This window comes from Montipora foliosa, chromosome 2 (assembly GCF_036669935.1).
Source record: "Montipora foliosa isolate CH-2021 chromosome 2, ASM3666993v2, whole genome shotgun sequence".
Lineage (NCBI taxonomy): Eukaryota > Metazoa > Cnidaria > Anthozoa > Scleractinia > Acroporidae > Montipora > Montipora foliosa.
The window spans coordinates 33,328,372-33,350,871 of NC_090870.1; the positions used below are offsets into that span (position 1 = coordinate 33,328,372).

At 40.0% G+C, this 22,500-nt stretch overlaps 1 protein-coding gene and 1 long non-coding RNA gene across 4 annotated transcripts in view; one reads left to right on the forward strand and one right to left on the reverse strand.

Moving 5' to 3' along the window:
* Nucleotides 1-4,242: 4,242 nt before the first annotated feature.
* Nucleotides 4,243-21,703, reverse strand: LOC137992891 (high mobility group protein 20A-like). Of its 2 annotated transcripts, none has more exons than XR_011121760.1 (9): nt 21,210-21,703; nt 18,063-18,172; nt 16,633-16,748; nt 15,060-15,266; nt 13,835-13,952; nt 12,102-12,148; nt 10,568-10,766; nt 7,874-8,998; nt 4,243-5,514 (listed from the first exon to the last, which is right to left on the reverse strand). XR_011121760.1 is itself a non-coding variant. In XM_068838454.1 (9 exons), exons 1-9 carry the CDS (start codon nt 21,515-21,517, stop codon nt 5,481-5,483), a joined length of 1,494 nt encoding a protein of 497 aa, XP_068694555.1. In that variant the 5' UTR covers nt 21,518-21,703; the 3' UTR covers nt 4,268-5,480. The 2 variants fall into 2 exon arrangements, 1 of the variants encoding a protein (XP_068694555.1); XM_068838454.1 differs by having other exon boundaries at nt 4,268-5,514; nt 8,644-8,998.
* A 77-nt stretch (nt 21,704-21,780) lies between these two features.
* The window catches only part of LOC137992893 (uncharacterized), a 5,128-nt gene continuing 4,408 nt past the window's right edge, over nt 21,781-22,500 (forward strand). The window contains exons 1-2 of one of the 2 annotated variants that reach the window (XR_011121763.1): nt 21,792-21,822; nt 22,038-22,190. This is a non-coding gene — a long non-coding RNA (uncharacterized lncRNA). Of the gene's footprint in view, nt 21,823-22,037; nt 22,191-22,500 lie in introns of both variants that reach the window. The other variant, XR_011121764.1, reaches the window with a different exon arrangement.

The window sequence follows — 22,500 nt, forward strand, 5'->3', positions numbered from 1 at the left end:
ACCCTCAATTTGGCTAACCCTAGGCCCAAAATTTGGGTTACTTCCAGGGTGTTCCGGAGTTGTCCGGTGTTCCGGTGTTCCTGGTTTTAGTACATGCCTTGATTTCCTGCTAGCAGAGCCCGAGGTCTCTTCTTTTGCGTTCACTGGGTTGACGAGTACAGGAAAAGAGACCTTTGCCATGGGGCGAAACTATGTTGAGCATGCGCGGCGGTTACTTTGCGACCGAATCCTCACGTTATTACTGGGTTGCCAGTATGGCAATCCCAGTCGGAAAATATGCAATATTTCTCAGTTTATTTATTTATTTTTTCCGTGTCGGTAAAAGTCTTGCCCGTCACTCCCCTGCTAAGTGGTGTCTTTGTGGATAGAGTCTTCTGTGCGTATTTTGTTAGGTTTGAGGGGGCTGGGGTAATGCATAGATTTCTCTGGTGCACATAGGAGAACATTTATTTTACCTGCAGTGGCTTCGAAAGTCATTGTAACGCGAATGGCGTTTTAGTGGATCTTTAAACAAAATATACCCTTATGGAGCTCAAGAAGGGAACGTCAATTGGATAAACAAGACAGGCGGTGAAAAATAAATATCTGGAATCCTAAAAGCGACGAGTAATGGACTTCGACAACAATCTTTCACCCGTCGAGCCGAAATCAAAGTGAGCTGTATTTCTAATATTTTGCCAAGTGTGCTGTTATGTACAACACTGAAACCAAATGAAAAATTTCTCTGGTAACTCAGTATGGGTTCAACAAAGACAGAGAAGGAATCCATAAAGTTGACAATATGGAATAAAGCGCTGTGTTACTGCACTACCACACGTAAGCAATGCGTGCCTATTTTTTCTAAAGATGACAGGAATTTTTTTTATTTCTGACAGTTGATTTAAAGACTGGCAGCCAGGTTTTTAACCCCAGAAAAAGATCTGTTTCGTTGTATGAACGTATGAGCCAAAGGGCCTCTGCTGGCACGACTTTTGGATGACCCCTTAAATGGTCTTAATGACCCCCGACTTTAAAAAAATTGCCTGGAACGCTCCAGTTCAGTACCACCCAACTCAGTCCCTTTTGTTTTTGAGTAACACGTACCTCGGGTAACCCAGTGTACGCTCATGGAGCGTCTAGTTTTTTATATTGTGTGGGCTCACCTAAGGTGATTCCTCAGTAATGCACTGCGCATCCTGTACTGCGCATATGGTTTGTCAATATTTATACATTGGTAAAATTTGCAACATTGTAAATATGGCGAAAGACGATCATACACGATGAAACCGTTCTCAAAAGACGAGAGAGAAGTTGTGAATGACCCATAACACTTTGTGAATAACCGCGTGCATTCCGAAAAAACATGGCGAATTTTGTTGTTCCGATCTACGATAATCGAGATAGTCAGGTACGGGGTTTTACTCTTAAACGAGTACGGTAACCTATATTTTTTCATGCATCATTTTGGTGTACAAATTATCCCCTTTAATTAAAAAAAGTAAAAATAAACAATTTATCGGAAGGAAAAAAAGAGATAGCTAAAAACTCACACAAGCCCCTTACCCAGGGATGTAAATTATCATCTTCAAAACAACTCAAGAAACGTTCTGAGTCGACGCCGTTTTGCGTTCTGTCCTTAGATACAGTTAGGGTTATCATATCAAGACGAAATTTGGCGAGGGTATTAAGTACGCATCATAGCTTTCTCACATCACATTTTCTTCCAAAATAACGTTACCATGGCAACGATATAAGGCATTTCTTTGAGCCTTAAAATCAAGATATATTGTCTTTTTTGAAAAAACGGTACGGTGAAAGCTTTCCTTTCAGGGTTACCAGATTATGTTAGAAATTATCTCTAAAATGTTTAAAATTCAACAAAATCTGTAGGTTAGGTTTTCAGAAAAATCATTTTTTTTAAAATTGTAATTTTTTTTTTCACCTGCAGAATTTTTTTTTAATTTGAAAGACAAATGTTTTAAATTATCCTAAGCTAACGTGTAAAAAAAAATGAGAAAAATAAACCGTCCGGAAGCAGAGATAGTCAGGAAAAATGAAAGGGTTACAAGATAAGCATTTACGCATGTGTCACCCGCTCATTCGAGTGCACGCGCGAGTGGAGCTACAAGCCAACACAAACGGATTTAAGTGACCATTAAATCGTTTGTGTAAAATTTTTGTAGTTCGTGAATAGGAGTTGTCTATTTATATTCTATACACATAGGAATGAGTATAAAGGTGAGCTAAATTAACGGTATTTGTTTATTTCTAGTGATTCATTTTGAATCATGAGCTGACGCGAGCAGCTTTTAGAATTGCGTGTGTGGCTTACGCGTGCGCCCTCAGCTGAAAACTAGCTTTCGAGCCTGCCGAACACAGTTCAACACAGGGCAAGGATTGCAAAAAAAATAAACATGGCTTGAATACAGCAACCATTTTATTTGTTCAATGCTTCCGCTATCTGTACTTAGTCTATTTTTCCTCATAATTGAACAAAATGTTTTGATGGTTTTAGTCTTTTATGAGAAATGTATGTTAGAAAAGGTAACGATGCAAAGAACTCCAAATTTGCAGAACTTTCTTTGTTATCGAAAGCATCGAAAGAATTTTCTTTGTTATCGAAAGAATCCAGTTAAATGCAGCGCATGCGTAGTAAGTTTAAAACATTGCGATTGAATGCGGAATAACTTTCTCTGAAACACGCCTATTTCTCGAGAACCACTGGTTAAAATTTAACGAAATTTGGCCTGAAAATACTTAAGGAAATTAGTAACTGGAGTACTGAAAAAATTGAACTTTAACGAAGGAAATTCTAGATATTTCAGTGAACCTTCAACAAGGGATAATCTCTCTGTCAAATTATTATTAAAATAGTGTTAAGTTCTGAGCATTGTTACAAGCTTGTTGCATGCAAATTATAAAGAAAATCTAACGACCAGATTTTCTGCAAATAAACAAAACCGATTTTAAAGGCCTGCTTATATGTACTCCTGTTGCCATGGTAACGGCATATACGTCAGCTTTTCCATAAACGATATAAGACAGTGTTTCATATGCCCTAGACTCTCTACTTATCAAGTGTTTTTTTCAAGTGTTTTTCAAGTGTTACTTTAAAAACCCTCTGGTTTAGCTACCGCAAAATTTACCCTGAGCCGATGAAACAACGCGGGTAATTAGTATAATACAGGCATCAATGGGGTAAGATTGGCCCATTGTATCTCTTAATTAATTAAGCAGGCACGATGACTCATCTTTTTTATTGTAGTTCTCAAAACAAGGATTAGTAGGGAACATTCAGGGAGAGTTTTAAGAAAATCGTTGGGCAAATAGTAAATGAAGACAACGAAAACAGAGCTGAATAACGTCTGCGCATGCGCCAGATTTAAGCGCCGAAACCTGATTTTGTGGTTTGTACGTGTTTATTATTTTTTTGTTTGTTCGACGTTTTGTTTGTCTGATTTGTGCCAAGAATTGGACCTTAGAACCAGAAACCCATAAGGGTTCACAGCTTCCGAATATTCATTGCTAAGTACCATATTTGGATTTCTGTTAGAACTCAATGGATTCTTTTTTATCGTCAAGTTTACGTACAGGAATTATAAGAAGTATGTCATGTAACTTTGAGGGCTAAATTTTTGAAGAAAACAATTTTTTCCAACGTTCGACACGCCTTAATTTCCTTAGTTTTCAAACAACCACCTTATCTTTTAAGTTTGAATACAAAAAAAAAAAAAAATTACCCGCGAATCGCAGCCATTTCAAACCGCGCGCGCCTGAGCCCATGTTCCCATTCGCTGAGCTGTGACGTAGCCTTTGCGTTATTCAGCTCGAGCCCGGGTTGCTCGAAGCAAGGTTAGCGCAAAACAGCGTTAAATACCATGGAAACCTATTGGTTTTGACACCTCTTAATTAATCAATGGTTAGAGCTAAGCGGGCTTTGAGCAACCGGCACCTTTTTGACAATAGCGAATTTTAGAAGATCTACAACGGCGACGGTCGACGAAAACGTCACCTCAAAATATAACTTGGCTCTATCGTAAGTCTTTCGCGATTATTCAGTCTCGTTCACGCTCTACAATGTGGGCGAAGTATCCTAAAAATAAATTGGTACGAGCGGTTTTAAAGTTAAAATAGAGAATGACAGATTCTATGTTGCGTGCTTACGTTGTCGTCAAAACTTCAAATTTAGTGATTTCACGTCGTCGTTATGCAGAGGACCGCTGAGATACTTGCTAAAATCCGTGCTGCAGGTGCAGCACGATTATTTATGCTCTTTTAACCAATGATATTATTGCTTTGTGGCTTTGTCGTAGTCGTAGCCGTCGTCGTTTCTTAAATTCCCTAATGACTGCACGGGACACAGCGGGCCCAACCTTGGATGGCACTCTTCAAACCCGGCCGCACGGCCCCATGAAATGTTTGCTGAGTGTGACTTGGGCCCGCTGTAAGTTTCGACCCGTGACAAAGGTCTCTTTTCAAGTACTCGTCAGCCCTGCGAACACAAAAAGAAAAGAGACCTCTGCTAGTAGGGAATAGCGCAGAGGAAGCGCACGCGATAGTTGTGCCGTCGAAATCGGAATGTTTTAAAATCACCTTCAAAAGCTTCTTCCGAAAGGAAAGACTGAAATTTAGTATTTTTGCGGCCACAACAGAATTGATACCCCTCTACAAGTTTTGATTAATATAATAACGGAAGCCGAGTGTTGGATATAAAAGCCAGTGGGGAAGTGACGAGTAAGAGGAGACCGAGAAGCGCTTTGATCTTTGAAGACGGGACAACCAAATGCAATTTTTTCTGATCAACTATTCAGAAGGGAAGCGACTAATAAACGGGATCGCATTAGCCTGTATAGCTAGCGGTATTGTTGGTGCGAGAGGCACAAGCCACGCGGAGACAAGAAAACAAAGGTGAATCAGGTGGGCAAGTACTGATCCGCGGCGTTCTCGGGGAACGAAAATAGTACCGTGCACTGTGCGTTCTCTATCCAACCTTTAACAGTTGTGCTTTAATGTTATATCATATCTCTATTGGGAGCTAGTCATATTTATTCGAAGTTTGGGGTCATCCTGCACGTGGCACTGACCCGGAAAAACAAAGGAAACATCGAAACGTCTTTGTAGGACCTCCATTGTAAATCAACATTTTCTCCGTCTTGACATCCGCAGCCCAAAAGATAGCTCTGAGTTACATTTTTGCCTCTTACAAAGCTACCCAATCTTAGTACTCCCAGACTGATGAGCTCAGCTCCTCAAGACGGAACCACACTGTGTGAGACCAAAATGATTGCAAAGTCAGGCTTTTTTGAGTTTCAAGCTCCATATACCGAAACCTTTGGGGTAAGGTGCTGCCGGGGTCAGATTTCGTTTGACAATGCTGAAAATTCAGCGATCATCGCCACCATTTGTCTCCAACTTCGCGCTCAGCCAAACGCTCTCCACACCACATCACCTCTCGCTGCACCGCCCTGACGGACTGAAAGGTATCCACAGCTGAGTGGCGGTTATTCCGTTAAATTTAACCCTTTGTCTGCTTCGCTGAAAGATAAAATGAAAATTTAAACTGAGAGGAATGTCGAATGACTGTTGGCGGGTGGGTGATTAGATAAGCAATCAAAAGTACTAGAGCAGTTTTCAAATGACTGTCGAAAGTAATTAAGGACGGTGCCTACTTTTTGTTATTGCGCATACGTTCTGCGCATCTCCAGATACTCGGAAGGGATATTTTTGCGCGGTTTAAAACTATCCGGAAAAAGTTGATCTTAGTAAGTACTCTTGGTATCCAAAAAGAAAATTGGGGGTAACCATGCATTTTTGAGAGATAATTAAGCTTCAATTTGAGAAAGAACGCCATACATTGCTTTGTATTCTAACGCTTTTTACAAATGTTATTCATGAATTATCTTTGAAAAATGCGTGGTTACCCCCAATTTTCTTTTTGGATTTCAATAACACTTGTTAAGATCTACATTTCCTGCATAATCACACACCCCTTGCACACGCGATTTTTCCCGCGCTTTGAGCAAGTTGCTACGGATTTGGATTGGTTCATTGCGTTGTTTGCACCTGCTGTGATTGTTGAAAGTAATTACTTTGGTACTTGTTATTGAAAACGGTTTTATAATAGAGATCTTGCGTGACGTTTACGTGAAACGTCAAATGACCAGGTACTGCTCGTAAACCACGAGAATTCTCTCATTCTAACTCTTCTCTCTTTTAGGAAGTTGTTCGGTGTCCGTTGCTCACAGGCAAATCAGATTTTTCTAATTTTCAGCAAAACGCTTTGCACAACTTTCAACCTCACGTCTCTTGTTTGTCGTAAATCCGAGACTAGATAGATTTAGCATTACGTTTAAGTGAAACGCGAACGGCAAGTGACCACGTGACAATGATTTTTCCGGCTTTTTGCGCGTTTGCCGGTTGCCGCTTCTACGTGAAAGTAGGCATTTTCGCGTTCGTCGTAGACGTGAAAATATTTACCGGAAACTCAAACAAGGAAAAATTATGTTTTATGGTTATAGATTGTCCATAACTGTCTCCTTACCGCAATTTTCTTCATGAAAACTCACGTTGACTCTCTGTTGACTCACAAAACAGCTTCTTCAAAGCTAGCAAAATTTGGCAGGTAAAAGGATTTTCATTTTATATAGCGTCTTTTTCTACAAACAATGTTTAAAAACTCCGAGTTTTTGTTTTTTTGTTAACAGCAAAAATTATAATCGAGATTAACAGAGTCCATTCCGATTTGCAGGGGGTCACGCGAAGCTCAAGTCACAAGCATCAGTCTATTTTACGTGAACCGTGAAACGGCCAGCCGACGTTTGCTGTTTCACGTAAACGTGATGATAAATCTCTCTATACTGAGATCTATAGAGTATCCATGTTATTTCAAGTATTTCGTCTGGGTTGTTAATTGGTGTCACTTTACATACTTATTTGACCACCCTCTTTCTGGACCAATGAAACACAATCAATGAAACAGAACAACACTACAACAACTGTTAAGAATCCCAACTGGTCGGAGGCAAACCAGTTGGTTATTTGCAAGTGCAGTCCAGAAGCTCAACCAGGGAATACCAGGCCGATCAAATTTAAGTAGTGGTCAGAGCGGTTCTTGAACTCGCGATCTCCAGATCTCAAGGCAAGTGCCCTATAAACACTCGGTCGCACTAATCCTAAAGGTGCGTGACACAAACTGTGGAGACCGAAATGGAGAAGTAATCCTCGCACTTAGCTGGACAACGTAAGCAATTGTCTCCTACAGTCATCTAAAAATTCAGGTGGCTTCGACAAAATTCGAACCCATGACCTCTGCGATGCCATTGCAATGCTCTACCAACTGATTTATGAAGCACACACTTGGGTGGGAGCTGGGGCCCGTTTCTCGAAAGTCCCGAAAACCTTTTCGAAAGTCCCGAAAAACTTTTCGGGCTCGAAAAGCTAACCCCTTGAATTGGAAAGCCGATCTCTTAACATGTTTTCAAGCCAATAAAAAGCAAAATGACTGTGAATTTTGACGACTTAAATTCTCTACCTTCTTGAGATACATTGGGAATCGTAACTCCCGAAAATGGCCCGGAACGTTTCGGTACTTTCGAGAAACGGGCTCCAGGGCAATTTGTTGGGCTCATGTGTTCCCGTGACAGGAATGGTGAGTGAATGTACATTGCATTGACTGTATGATTGCGCTACTTAATTAACAAGTTGCTATAATCTTTCTCTCTCCAAAACCTTTTATACCAGTGGTGAAAATATATTTCTCCGTCAGGTTAAAAAGTTTTCAAAAATTAATTAAAAGACGGAGAGGCTTACCCTTTGAGACCGCGATTAGTGCACATGAAATAAGATTCTTCGTAAACAACTAAATTTTCATGCACAGAAACACACACACACCAACCTGGGGTTCTCTTGTAGTCAATGGCCGTGTTCACACTAGAAGACGAACAAATCGTCTAAACGGGCAAATCACTCAATGGTTTGGTCGTCTAGCTAATGTGAATACAAGTTGAGGAATTCCGCTAGTATTGTCCGACGTAGATTCATAAAAGACGGACAAACTGGATAAGTTTGGGGGCTTGAAGACTGGTACCAGGAATGGCTTGGTTACCTTTTATTTTTCTAGTTTTCTCCTTACTTTGGAAAGCAAGCCGTGACATAATTTCTAGCACGCTGGTGATAAGACCCTCGTCGCTTCTTTCCTCCCTCCATATTGAAAACTTCCCCAAAACCATTGCTTCCGTCGCTAGTTCCATTTCCCCGCAGAGGTTATTTAAGGCGACCGCAAACGAGGAAACGTTGTTTGCGGAAACATTGTCTCCCGAACTGTTTCCTAAAAAATTGTTTGTCTCATTTTCACATCAGGCGATTTGTCCGGCTTCTAGTGTGAAAACGGCAAATAACTTGCATAAGCGTATCGCCGCTAATCAACTGGAGAATGCCATTACGTAATCCAGTGACGATGATTCCAAAGACAATCCTATCCTATCTTATAATTCCCAAGAGCAACTGTGAATAGCGATTGGTGGTTGAGATTTAAAGCATGACGATCGATATTTGGTTTTGTCAAACATCCCATTCGTGAACGCTCTTTGATTATCTTATCTCCCACGATCCCTTTGAAATACCACATAATTAACATTTCATTAGGCAGCACCTCCTTAAACTTACTTTGGAAAGCCAAGCCGTGACATAATCTCTCGCACATTAGTAATGAGACCCTCGTTCTCTTGTGGCGAGTCCAGTATAACAGAATATAATCGAGTCATGTATGAGTCGATGGTGTCCAGCGTCGGTACTTCATTGGTACCGGGAAGAACTAAATTCTCAAATGCTTGAACAAGAGCTGCTCTAAGATTACTTAAGTGATTGATTAACACCAAATTAGTGTTTCTCTGCTGATTCGTTTCCATTTCGATTTTTCCTATGGCTTGTTTTAAGTTCTCTACATGTTTGGAAGTGACGGCATTTTGTTCCTCGAATTCCGTCGCCGTTTTGCGAAGTTGTCTTAATTCATCCTCGCGCACTGAAAGAGAAAAGAAAAAAAAAATTCAATTTAGATTACATTATTTACTCGGAGTGTCAAAATTTTGCTGTCACGTACAGGTATTATTTGTCTTTGTCTCTTTCAACTTAAGATAGCAGATGACTTTGCAAAAAACCTGCCGCCAAAATAACAGTTATATGCAAGAAGCAACCACCCTCCGACGAAAATATTAATATTGACTGGGGAAGAGAAAAGAAAAGAAACTTTGCTGTCTCCTGTGGCAATTACACAGGCATATAGAGCTGATGCGGAGTTGATAATAACGGGGTCAGCACTTGAGACGAGGGGGAAGGGGACCCCAGGAGGGACGGGGACCCCAAGGGGGACTGAGCTAGTTACCCGGAATAAAACATCTCACGGCCAAGGTCTTTCCTGAACGTTGCGCCACCGTTTGTCGCACACAAAAAAGTTCGAAACATGCGTGAAAAGGAAACACTTGCCAAGTAATAACAACTGCTTTAGTAGCACTTTCCGTTCTCAGGCTAGATTGTTTTGGCTTCTCATTGGGAACAAGATCAACAATAAGCACATGGTCACTCCTTTTTCAAACCTTCAATCCAAATGTGTATATAAATCTGTGTTTCGGTGCCAAGTCTTACATGCGCATCGCCACGCTTAGTTATTCTATTACGAAGTATATAATTATATAGGTCTGCTTTTACTGAAGTTCGTCCAGTTTACTAGTTTTAATAGCTAAGGTTAAACAATAGTCGGTTTCTTGTTGGAATAATGCAAAAGTCGCTCAACATTAACCACTAAATCTGCCCACATCCCTATATTCTTAGTGAACAGGACGGCATGGACTCCCGCGGGTTCCCCATTAACGACTGAGTAAAATCGTCTGGGGTTAGACAGAGTAAAATACTAAGTCTGGCCGGTTTAGGCTGGTTTGGGTGTCAAAGGGTTTTAATATTAACACTTGTGTTGAAAAAAATTCAAATCAACCGCTATAGCTAGGATTTTCGATGTAGCCAGTAGGACTTTCACTAATGCGCTGAAAAACCACAAAATAGTGCTTCGGCCGGAAAATGGCAAAAAAAGCACTGAAACAGCACTCGAACAGAAAAGTCTTCGAAATTTAGAAATAGCGCTCAAACGTTTCTCACAAATTTGAAACAATCCCTTGGAGATTTTCCTCAGTATGCATTTTTTTACTAAAGAATTGGCCTTCCGTTGTTTATGCATGTTTAGAGAAGTAAAACCACCGTCTTAATCGAGCAAGAATACTTTAGTGATACATGTTTTGAAGACTAAACGGTTTCAAACTGCTTTACTTCAAACGCAACACTGACTCAAGCTTATTTCAACCATATAACCTCTTGTGTGTTCAATAATTCAATCTTACGATCATAAAAGAATCTCGGTTTGCTGAAAACTGTTCTTTAAGAAAAAACGTTACTCTGAACTAGCCCATGCAAAATACAAAGAAAGCGATAAAATGTTTCCGAAATGTGAAAAAGTGCTCAAATTTTACTCAAAAAGTGAAAAAGCGCTCAAAAATTTCCCATGGCAATCGGGACAGGCTAAATAGCCGAGGCCGCCACTTACTTTCATTATGCTTGAGAAATTCCTCTGTAAAGACAGGGGCGTTGAATCCTGGCAAGTCCTCCTCTTCCGCGTCACTTTCGTTTAATTTTCCTGACACCGTCTGCTTGTGCTTGCGACCAAGAATATGTTCTCTCTTGTTGTGAAGATTGTTGAAGTACTGGTTACATGGCTTACAGTAGAGATCGTCTTCTGCACAGAGCTGTGAGATATCGTAACAAATTTGCTGTAAATATATCGAGCCTGAGCTCTTCGTCAGATTACTGATATTCGCTCTGAAGAAGGGCGTCAGCTTCCAAAATCGTCCTTACGGTGTTTAACGTTATCATCCAGTAATGTACCAGCTCTCGTAACCCGCTATTGTTTAAGTCTAATGTCGTTGTTTAAGGACGTTGCCTTCTATTGTTATTGCTCATACGTTCTGCACATCTCGAGATACTCGGGTTTCCTATGAGTGATGCTCACTAATACAGGGATATTTTTGCGCGGTTTAAAACCACGCGGAGAAAGCAGAACTTAGAAAGTATTCTTGGTATCCAAAAAAGAAAATTGGGGTTAACCATGCATTTTTCAGAGATAATTAATCTTCAATTTGGAAAAGAACGCCATACATTGCTTTGTATTTTATAGCTTTTTACAAATATTGTTGATTAATTATCTTTGAAAAATGCGGTTACCCCCAATTTTCTGGATTTCAATAACACTTGCTAAGATCTGCTTTCCCCAAATATTCATAAGCCGCACAAAAATACCTTTGAATTAGTACTGACGCACCTTCCTTAATTCATTGTTTTAGTCTTTTGTTTTTGGCTTGGTTATCGAGCAATCACATTGTACGTTACGAGAGCTGCTGCATGAGTCTTATTTTCTCGTTTGATCATAGTTAATCAAGGGACTGGTTATGAAACCTTAGAACCTTCAAAAGCGAGAACAATGTTGGCGCCATCGATGTTGAATTGACCGTGACCCTGCACAATCTTTTGTTTTCGCTTCGTACGGGTTTGCAAATTAGTTGCACGTAATTTAATCAAAGGATTTGATTGGCTATCTAATCGAAAAAAAGCTGTGTTTTGTGAAGGGTTAAGGCCAAAAATACGGACAAAAACATGAAACAAAGGAACTTGTCGAGCTTCATAACCATCTCTATGCATTAACTATGGTTTGATAAAACAAATTGTTTGCGCGTTTCACGCCCCACCGACGCAGTAGCAAAATTTCTTTAAAAACTAACTCCATCATTCCTCTTTTTCGCCACTGTTTCAGATGAGACAACAATCGGCAGTTGGGATATTTCATCATCCGCGCGTCAAGGTCCTCAAGTGAAGGCGTTACATTTACTACAAACAGTCACATCCGTGACGTCACGGCGGCCATGTTGGAGGAGTAAAACAAAGAAACAGCAGCCGTGTATATTCCTTTGGGAATCGAACTTCATATTTATGAAAATTCTTCCTTTTGTTTTAGTATGCAAATATGGCTGCTTCTCACGAGAGCGAGAGCACCTGAACGCTGCTCGCATTTTTAATATTGTCGTTACCTCTATTCCATTTGACGAAGAGTTAAACCCATCAGAATTCTCTAAATCTGCAAGGGCAAACAATTTGCACAGGTGTTATGAATCTGAACTGGATAGCTGGGTTATCAAGTCTGGATTGGCTTTGTCCGGCTCCGTCTACAGTCCCTATCACATAACACGACGTTGCAGGTCAGTTCAGTTCTCACTGACTGAATTCCTACGCGAGACGAATAACTAGTTTATGACAACCGATGTTTCGTCTATAATTTGTCTAAAAGAAGATTACGAAGAAACACTCTCAATGAAAAAAAGCAAAAGCAAATAAGCGTTTCTGTAGCATTGCTGTAAAACTATAAAAAGATACCATTATTGCGTGGAAGGCTGTCACTGAAAGTAGCCTGAGTTTTCGTAATGCATTTACGCTCTCTTTATTCGAACGCTTAATCGTTGCGCAGATTATTTAACAGAAGAAAGGAACAAAAAAAAAAAAAAAATCACCAAATGGAATAAAAACAAAATTGGAGTAACATGGAGTCATATTTCCGCTATAGAGATGCAATTTTCATGATAGTTTAATGAATTTTATCTTTTACGAACACATGCGACTTTACACGGGAAAACAAAGGCTACCACCTTTTGACCATTTGCAATTCGAATGTTTGGCGTTTTAACATTTCAAGAAATCACCTTGATTTGGGAAAATTGCAAAACGCAAAAAAAAATTAGAAAGCAACAAGAGAGCTCAGGTGTCCTTTTCCAAAAGGGTTCATTTTTTAGTTAGCTATTGTGCGCGCTCCGGAAAAAGAATGTTGACAGTCATTCAAAAGCTGAACTAAACTTTATTCAGTGGAAAAATAGTTCTATGCCAATAAATTTAGTACCATTTTAAAAATGGAAACCTAAAACTAAATATGTATATATGTTATTTGGCGGTAACACTTTTTCATTATACGGACCGACCCTAATCCGGCAAATAACTTATTTATTTTTTCAAAGAGAACACGGTAACGAATCCTGCAATCTGATTGGTTCTTGACCCGTTAACGTGCCCGTGGGCAGAGACATCACCAAGAACCAGATTCGCTGCTATATAAAGGTTAATATAGTCATTTTCAGACAATTTCTTTTATACCAAGGGCAGCCAATTCTCGTTAAGCGGAGCCACAGTGCAGTTTCCTATACACTTCTCCTGTCTAATCTCCGTAACGAATGCAAGAGTGTTGACGAGATTCCGTTTCGCGTTAGCCCGCTTTAGTGATGTTCCATTATTTTTTTTCCATTTTAGTCTCAACCACTTTTCACTTCACACTTCTCGCTTTCGCCATTCATCAACCAGCACTGTCATTAATCATACAAGCCCGCTGAAAACTAGGATGTCTGCTGTCTTTTAAACCCCTTTGTGGAAGTTACACCAGGGTTGTTTGTACAGTAGCTACGTTGCCGCAAATTACACAGGGCGATGTCTTAAAGGTCGTCATGATTCGTTCATTTATAACGGATTAGAGCCAAGTTCAGCTCAGCCAAACTACCAATAATTAATATTCCCACTCTGGTCAGAGTTTTTCTTTGTCAATTTCCATTTGTAGGGCTAACGCTCACATGGTTCACATGGGGTAGAAAACTTGCACTTCACATTACACTCTAATCAGTTGGGTCTGTTCAAATACATGTATAAGAGCTGCACGGCCAACGGTTGCAAACGTAATCCTTCCTTGTACCAATAATTATACCAGAAGAGACAAAAAAAGGCTTACTTTTTCTTTTCCTTTCCGTTTGCTTCTTCAGAAAGTTTCTGTAGGCATCTGTTTTTTGGTATGCTTCTAATTCAACCATATATCTCTCCTTATCCTTTTCGGCTTCAATCAAGTATCTCTAAAACGGGAACAACATTATTTGTGAGCTGTGTATAGAAAGAGGGTGGCTATGACAAAAAGATACAGAGGAGATGTACGAAAAAGTGGTTTCATATGCCACGCAATCTAGCTGCAGAAACATCCCAGCAACAGATCAAGCAATGTTGTACTGGGCCCACAGTTGTTAAACCCCGATTTGGGTAATCCTAGCTTGGTGGAAACTTTTCTTTCAGTTTCTTTACCGATCAGAAATGTGTCCACAAGATTCTTAGCCTTCAATTTTGAATTAAACTTTTTGCTTAACTGCAGAATGAAACTAGATTGTTAAAGGCTTTCTTGACGGGCAAACTCAAACCTTGGTTAGTATTTAACAAAGGATTAGTGTTAATCGGCTTTTGAACGAGTAAGCCCAGTAGGGATAGAAAGTGAAGCACATGAGGATGTTTCCTATGGGGCATATACTGTAAAGGGCCAAGCACGACGAGATTCGCTTTTGGTAAGAATATGACAATTGGTTGACCAAACTTTCCGCCTTTGAGCACAGACATGTTTCAAGATTTTTGAAAATGGTTTGCAGGAGTGATTTTCTCAACGTCACTGTCACGTAAATGAGGAGTTAACGGTGCAATAAGTGCGATTATTTCAAGGAAGTGTCTTGCAGATCAATTATTTGCCTCAGCCTTCGGCTTCGGCAAATAATTGATCTGCTCGCCACTGAAACTGAAATACGATATTTTGCTCAACCTCGCCCAATAATTGTTAATTGTGAGCAAAGGCACTCCCAACAATGAAAACCTCATATGGTCTATGATTGGCTAAATCAATATACACCGGCAAAAAGTTGAGCCAATAGACCATTTTACAGTTGAAGCTAAGTTACCTGGCCTAAGAATGGAAGCAAGGCTGCAGGTGACCCTGTTTTGAGACAAACCTTTGTGCTTTTCTAATGTTAATGTAGACTTATTAAATATTAGAATTACAACAACACGATTGACACGATAAAAGCAGTGAGGTCTGTATCAATACAAGGTCACCGGCAGCCTTGCAGCCATTCATTGGCCAGGTCACTGAGCAAACAACTGTAAAATGGCCCATTTGTACTTGGTGTATTTGCTTCAAATCCCACCTGTTTTTCCTCTGCGGACAGCTTACTCCACTGAGCACCCAGTAGTTTTGTTACTTCAGGAAAGTTCAATTCAGGGTTCTCCAACTTGACCTTTTCTCTCTGTTCATTTAGAAACTTCACATAACCAGTAAGGGGAGCCTTAGGAGCATTGGTATCACGAAATGTTTTCCGCCTTTTTTTCCCCTTTGGCCATCCTCCTTTTTTCTTCTACACACAGGAGGAAAAAATGTGAAAAAAAAAAGGTTTCTCTCGGTTTTTGACACCCACACTGTGAAAGAATCAAGCATTATATAGAGAATATATGAATGGCATATTGAACTGCGCTCATGCAACAATAATAAATTAATTTCATTCCTGTTTTGGTGACTCAAGGACCTCAGTAACTTTTTCTTTTTCATTTCTGTAATTTCGTGAAGTCACATGGCCAATTTCCCAGCAAAACAAGAAAAGAGAAACATGCTTTAGACAAATTGGGAATACAAAATCAGGCAAGTGCAATAGTCAGAGTGGATCATGGAACTCTGATCAACTCGGATTGCTCACCTCGGATCGACGTAAAAGAAACGATAAGGCCTCGAGAAATCACCCTTAAGCTAGTCCTAATCTTTGCTAAGCTAACCAATTGGCGCAAACATCGAATAGTTTTGGCGTACAAAACTGTTTTCCAGTCGATCTGAGGTGAGGGATCCGAGTTGATCAAGTCTGACTTTTGTGCCTGCCTATACAAAACTCTAACAAAATAATAAGTACTTTAATTTTTCTCAGTTGGGAGTTGACTTGAGTCAACTGACAAACTAACATGATAAAAACATTAATCCATGATCAACAACTTTTGTTTAAAGGTTATTTTTGTCCTCTTGAGGAACTGCTGTTCAAGTTCATTTTGTTTGATTGTTAAAGGTTACCGTTTTGTAGAAAAGAAAAATTAAAAAAGTGTTGGCATTTAGATTGCATGTGTAATAACCAGTGACTTTGTACACTTTAGCTCTTCTTAAGGGTCGTGCAATAATTTAAATAGCTCATGACCCTTTCTCAAGAATGCTATGCAACCTGTTTTACCATAGCAACTACAGCAGGTTATACACACCTTGCTCCTCGATCAGCATGAGGATGCTATGGGTGTTAAATTTGTATTTGAAATTATTAAAAGTTTAAAACTTTAATTTCTGTAAATCCTCTATTAAGCCTGATCTCCCTCTCAAATAAGCCTCCCTTCGCAGAGAAGAAAGGTATCAAGTCCCCCTCTCTTATAAGCCCCACCCTCCCCCTTAGTCTTCACACACTGTAGCCAAATCAATAAATGATCCATACATGACTGTATAATGAGTGACAACAGTAGACGGATCCAGGATGGTTTATTCCTGTGCTGGGAGTTCAGATTTGGTTCCTGCCACTTTTTATGGAAATAACTTGACAGTACCATGCGTAGAATATCACTGACATCTCCATTTTAAACAGTTATTGCTCTGGTACAAAACAGGAAGTAGGGAACCCCCTATTTCCTAGGGGAGCCCCCTAGAATTTATGATACATTAAAAGTTTAAATAAAAAGTACCGGTAGTAAGAGTCTTACCACTGATTTATCAACATCATTGTGCGAGTGAGCAATAGAATGTGGTGGTGGAGTTTCGTGGCAAACGTTTTCCTCCAAAGAACCTCCCTCACTCTCTCCACCACTCAGAATTTCAACTGAAATCAATAAGTTAGATCAGGTACTGAAACAGATAGATGCACAAGAATGGAGGAAGCAGTATACTTCATGTCTGTCCTGTGTGCTGAAACAAAATGTAACTGTCACATCCAAGCAAATGGGATGCACACTCTATATAACTAACACCTTTCAACTAATTCTCTGGTATGTCCCAGGCCTGTTATCTTGGGAAAGCAAGGATTTCTGCTTTTAAAAGGAAGAGTTGAAAACACTGACCCTGCAAACACCTCAAAGAAAAGAACTTGGAAAATTGGTTTTATGAATTGAAATGGCAAAGGTAAACTAGCTACAGTACTGTAAGAAAGGTTTGTCAGCTAAAATCTTGAAGTCACTTTGATGAAGGGCTAACACCCAAAAGGTCAGCACACATACAGATCTCGAATTACTAACAGTAGACTTAATTTAAGTTACTTTACATAACATAACAAAAGTAAAGTGTCTGCTCTGATTGGTCAATTACCATATATTTGCTATTTTGTCAGTGGATTTGGGTGAATGGTTACGACAAAAACACTGACACATGTGCCAGGAAAAAATATCTTTTTCCTCAAACTACCAACCAGGCAAACACTGAAAATGCTGAAATCAGCTATATAAAGAAAAAAGAAGACTTTTAAACTGTTAGCGGATATTTTAACCGAACCACCAAATGAAAATGCTGAACCATTTAATATTATTATTTTTAATTGATTCTAATTTGTCTGATACAATTAAACCAAATTTTAGTTCAATAACCACAGTTTCTTTAGAAACTACAGTGTAACTCGTTCACATCCCACAGGTCACTCGTTGCAGGTTATTGTTTCACCTTCTTGAAAGTAACCCAAAACACTCAATTTGGCTAGCCCTAGGCCTAGACCCGCGGCTGACCATGGATCGAGACTAAAACAGTTTTGTATTAGCCAAAATTCTTGTTATTTGCCCCAATTTCACCAAGGCTAGCTCAAAGATTAGGGCTAGGGTGTTTTCTGGAGGCCTTCCTTATCATTTTTTTACATCGATCCAAGGTGAGCAATCTGAGTTGATCCGACTCTGTGAGGTAATGAGAGTGTATGCTTAACACTTAATAATGATATTAATTATTGCAGAAAAAAGGGGGCTGTAACAAAAAAAAATAGGTCATTGAGATGTTTTAATTGTATCCCTGAAAATCAGGCCTAAAATCAAGTGTGAAAGTACACCAGGTCATACAGTTGAATACACAGCCCACTAATGATCATCACAGCACAGTTGCTACAGGAAATGTGGTTGACAGTAATAACTTATTTGGATTTTAGTGATTCATCTTTTACCTTGACTGAGATCTGATACAAAATCAGCTTCAGATGTTGGTAAAGACTGATTTCTTTGAGGTGCATGGTAATTGGTAACTCCATTGTGAGCTGCTGCTGTGAAATGAAGGCTGATTGGTGCAAAAATAAAGTTAATAAAACAAACTTTGATAAACTTTGAATGTATAGACTACAGCACGTGAGCCACCAAGCCAGAAATAAAAATTATTAGCCATGGGTGGTATGAAAAACTGATTCTAACTTAAACTTGATCCTCCTCTAGAGTTAATTACGAGCTTATACTTTCTTACTCTGGGCAGTATCTAACAAAGCTGCTTAATACTCATGTGGCTCTCTGCCTAACAGTCCATGCAACAATCTTGAAATTTGAGGGTCCAACATAGGTTTTGTGGGATCAATGCGGGATCAAGGTGGCATCAAGGCGGGATGTGGGATATGAAAAATTCTAAAGATGGCATGTGGGATGAAAATATGACGACGAGACCAGGATATGCTCTGTTTCTTGTGGGATAGTAATTAAGGAACCTCAAGTTATGAATTAAAAAGCATTAATTTGCTTGGAGAATAAAAAAAATTGACTAAAAGACTCTATAGCGATCAACAGAAACCATGTGATTTTCTGCTGGTGATGAAATCTAGGAGCTCGGAAATGGCATTTCCAGCAATCTGGGCAACAACATTAGTCACAAATATTTATTGAGATGTATATAGCTGCATGTGGCCAAGTTAGAAGACAATTTTTTGCACTCTTGTTTTGTCTTCCATTTTTAATAAACAACATGTAGAAAACAGCAAGGAAGTAGTGAATGAGATAGAGACAACATTTGGCACCAGTCTTTCTCCTCTACTCATCCAATATGGCGGACTGCAAATAATTACGTTGACAAGTGGCTATTTAAAGCGAGTGCAAATAAATATGAATTCTCGAACTGAAAAAGTGAGAATCTTGTAATTTATTGAAAAAGTAGCCGGTGATAACTTAACGAGTAGCTGGCAGAATTCGCCGGTTACCGGCTTCTAATGAAACCTCTGGGTAAAGTTTGTCAGTTGTTTTGCTGTTATGCACCAGTCAATGCAAATTCCCCTCCACCCCAAACCCGGAAAACTGGGGACATTAGTAGGAAAAAACCAAGGTGCGATATTCAAAACTATCCTGGTACACAGGGTCTTGGACAAGACTTGCTCTTCGGAATCCGAAGGGCAGAAATTTCTCTGATGAAAGATTGGAGTCTAGAACTCTGTGCCACACATGAGACTGAGACCAAACCAGGCAACGACTAAAATGACATAAAGTTTATATGGGTGCCCTGTGAAGAAACAGTGAGTTAAACCTGTTGGTTGTTAATCTGTTTTATCCTTCCTTTCTGTTTGCTATTCAAGAATACATTAAAGTTACTGAATGGAAAACCTTTATGACTGTTTTATTTTGTTATTAGTGATATTCTTCTATGAAATTCAGGTATCCTTTAACTGGCCTGGGCAAGCACAAGTGGAGACATTGGAATGGAATTATTGTCCTAGCTGGGGGGGGGGGGGGGGAGGGGGGAGGGGGGGGCAGGAGCATTAGTTCACTTTCTCTTGTCATTTTGTCTATGTCCCTGCCTTTTCCCAGGTTGGTAGGTGGGTGGGGGTTTACATTGACTGGTGCATTATTTATTTGTGATCAAAATATAAACGACCTAAAGAAGCATGTTATTCATTCCACCAATTAATCCATAATATTCTGAATAAGGTGTAATAAAATAACGTTTCATGCTTTTTCTTTCTATCCAGCAATTTTGGGAAGTGCGAGATATTGCAAAAAAATATATATTGGCCTTAGTGATCATGTCAAGATTAAGTTGTCACGACTTGATACAGCTGATGCCAAAGGAACACAGAGCTACATAATAAACACAGATTTCAAAGCAGAGCTTGAAATGCTCAGTATTTGAAGTGGACAATAAATAGAAATGCAAGCACATAATGTTCACTCATTTCAATCCTCTGTAAGTGGCATTTTTTTAGTCAAACTGAACTTTTGCATCCAGGTTAAGTCATTATGAAACTGCTAAATGGTAAAGTCTGTTACGAACCTAGGCCTATCCGGCCCGGTGCTTATCTCCGGTTTCTGTAGCATGAAACGCCTAGGAGTATTTCTACTCCCCCCTGGATGGGATGCCAGTCCACCACAGGGTTACCCCCAGCTTTAGATTTGCCAGTACCCATTTATACACCTGGGTAGAGAGAGGCACCGTGAGTCTCAGAGTAAAGTGTCTTGCCCAAGAACACAACACAATGTCCCCAGCCAGGACCCGAGCCCGGACCACTTGATCCAGAGTCAAGCGCACACTAACCAATTGAGGCCACCACGCCTCCCTGAACTGCGTAATGAGAGTACATTATTGGTAATATGTGGTTAAGTCTGCTACGAACCTAGAAAAGTCCCATCAGGCCGACGCTTATCTCCGGTTTCTGTAGCATGAAGCGATTGCTACTCCCCCCTTGATGGGATGCCAGTCCATCGCAGGGTTACCCCCAGCATTAAATTCGCCGGTACCCATTAATACACCTGGGTGGAGAAAGGCGCTGTGAGAGTAAAGAGTCTTGCCCAAGAAAAGAACACAATGTCCCCGGCCAGGACCCGAACCCAGACCCCTTGATCTGCAGTCGAGCGGACTTACCATGAGGCCACCGTGCCTCCCATGTGGAAGATATATAAATTGTCGATCAGTTGAAATATTATGGCATTGAGCTGGAGCAACATGGTTTTAAAAAGCGGGATCAGGATGAAAATGCTCATGACGGAAGGATACCAGGATGAAAAATACCAGGATGAAAAATTATTTTAATGGAACAAATATCACAAAAAAACTAACTACCTTTCTTTTTAGAAAACTCGGTTTATTTATTGAGATCTTCTGTTTTTCTGGGAGAGGGGTTGGGAAAGGGGGGGTTGTTTTAGCACTTTCAAGGTTGTGGGGATAAATCAAAAAGTTCACACACCACCCTACTCGGATAAAGGGCAGATGAAACTCTAAGTGGATGACCACGCTAAATTATCGAAGCATGCAAAGTAGTTGAACTTAACGCACTTTTTAGTGCTAATTTATTGATGGCCATCTGAGTTCATTATTTTCTTTACACAGTTAAAACCCAACCTCTTACCTTCCGTCCTCCCCGACGGTCGCTACAGCCATCTCGTGCGATTCATTCGAATTAACATGTTTTACGTCCACCGAATCAAAACTCGACAGCGTAAATCCCGGTAATACTGCTGTAGTACCATCGAGAGTTGGTGTCAGAACGGCAAGACCTCCCGAACCGGGCACGGAAGTTACAGAGAAAGTTTCAAGAGAGCTGCTGGAAATAGCTTGCGAGTCCAGAACTTGGGCTAAAGCTGTAGCCGTCGCACATGTTGTTCCGTTAACTAAAGATGAATCAGCGTGTAATGTCGTAGTTTCTCCGAGGTCCATGGCCTTTGACAAAAAACGAAAAACTCTTACAGGAAGTGAATTATTCGCTTGATGTTTTGGACGGAAGTGATTGTCCACTCTGGTTTTTTTAGAGGGGGGTTAAAAGCTTTCGTCTTCTCTTCATAGGGACCAAGATGGCCGCCAAACCAGCAATAAAGCGTACCACCCTCGAAGGCAGTACGGAGAGATATCCGAATGTCCCGGATGAGATAATGTTAACGCTTACATGCCCTAGCTTTGAAACTGTAGGTTACCGCTGATCAGAGAAAAGTGGCAGGATTCGAGGAAGGCATGATGTTCTCAAGGTAAATCTGTATAACTTTTATACGATTAATTGACTTAATAGCTTAAAGAATCGAGACGTATTCAATTGATTTATCTTTTATATTCATTTTGGCGGAAGCCTTAGGTCTGCTGCGACAAACTAATTGATTTTGACATTTTGTTAGACGTAAACATTATATTGTGTGATCAGTCACGCAGTTAACCAATTAATCAAACTACTCAAACATCTCTCCAGGTATGAAGGATTTCGTAAGTTATGGTTGCAGACATGAAAAAGTGTGTCTGCGTGTCGCAGCACTCGATTGCTGGCGAAATTGTCACAGTGACGGTTAACAGTTTCAAGAAGATGGCTGTTTTTTTCAGTGCTCTTATTCCCTCAGTTTCACTGGTAAGGCGTCAGAGCTCTGGATCGAAGAGAAAATGATCATGAATGTACCCTACTGATGTGCAAAACATAAGGGGAAAGAACCTTGACTTCATGCAAAAAAAAAAAAAATGCTGTGCACATACACACAGTGCATTCTTATGAAATAATGCAACTTTGTTCAGTCCACAGTCTTTCTTCTTTCCGTGTAATCCGAATTTGAAAGATACCGTACTTTGATTGCAAAAGCAATCTCTTGATAAAGTTTAATGGATGTTGCTTGGAAAAAGTAGACACTTTAAGAAGTGTTGCCTGACTTTGTTTTTGGAGCGTA

Bases quoted from the DNA above. Each gene is read 5' to 3' on its own strand.
- LOC137992891 (XM_068838454.1), bottom strand. From the start codon at position 21,517: ATGGACCTCGGAGAAACTACGACATTACACGCTGATTCATCTTTAGTT. The intron at 18,173-21,209 runs GTAAGAGGTTGG...TGCACCAATCAG, and splicing joins ACCGTCGGGGAGGACGGAAG to CCTTCATTTCACAGCAGCAG. The intron at 5,515-8,643 runs GTAAGTTTAAGG...TTTATCTTTCAG, and splicing joins TCACGGCTTGGCTTTCCAAA to CGAAGCAGACAAAGGGTTAA.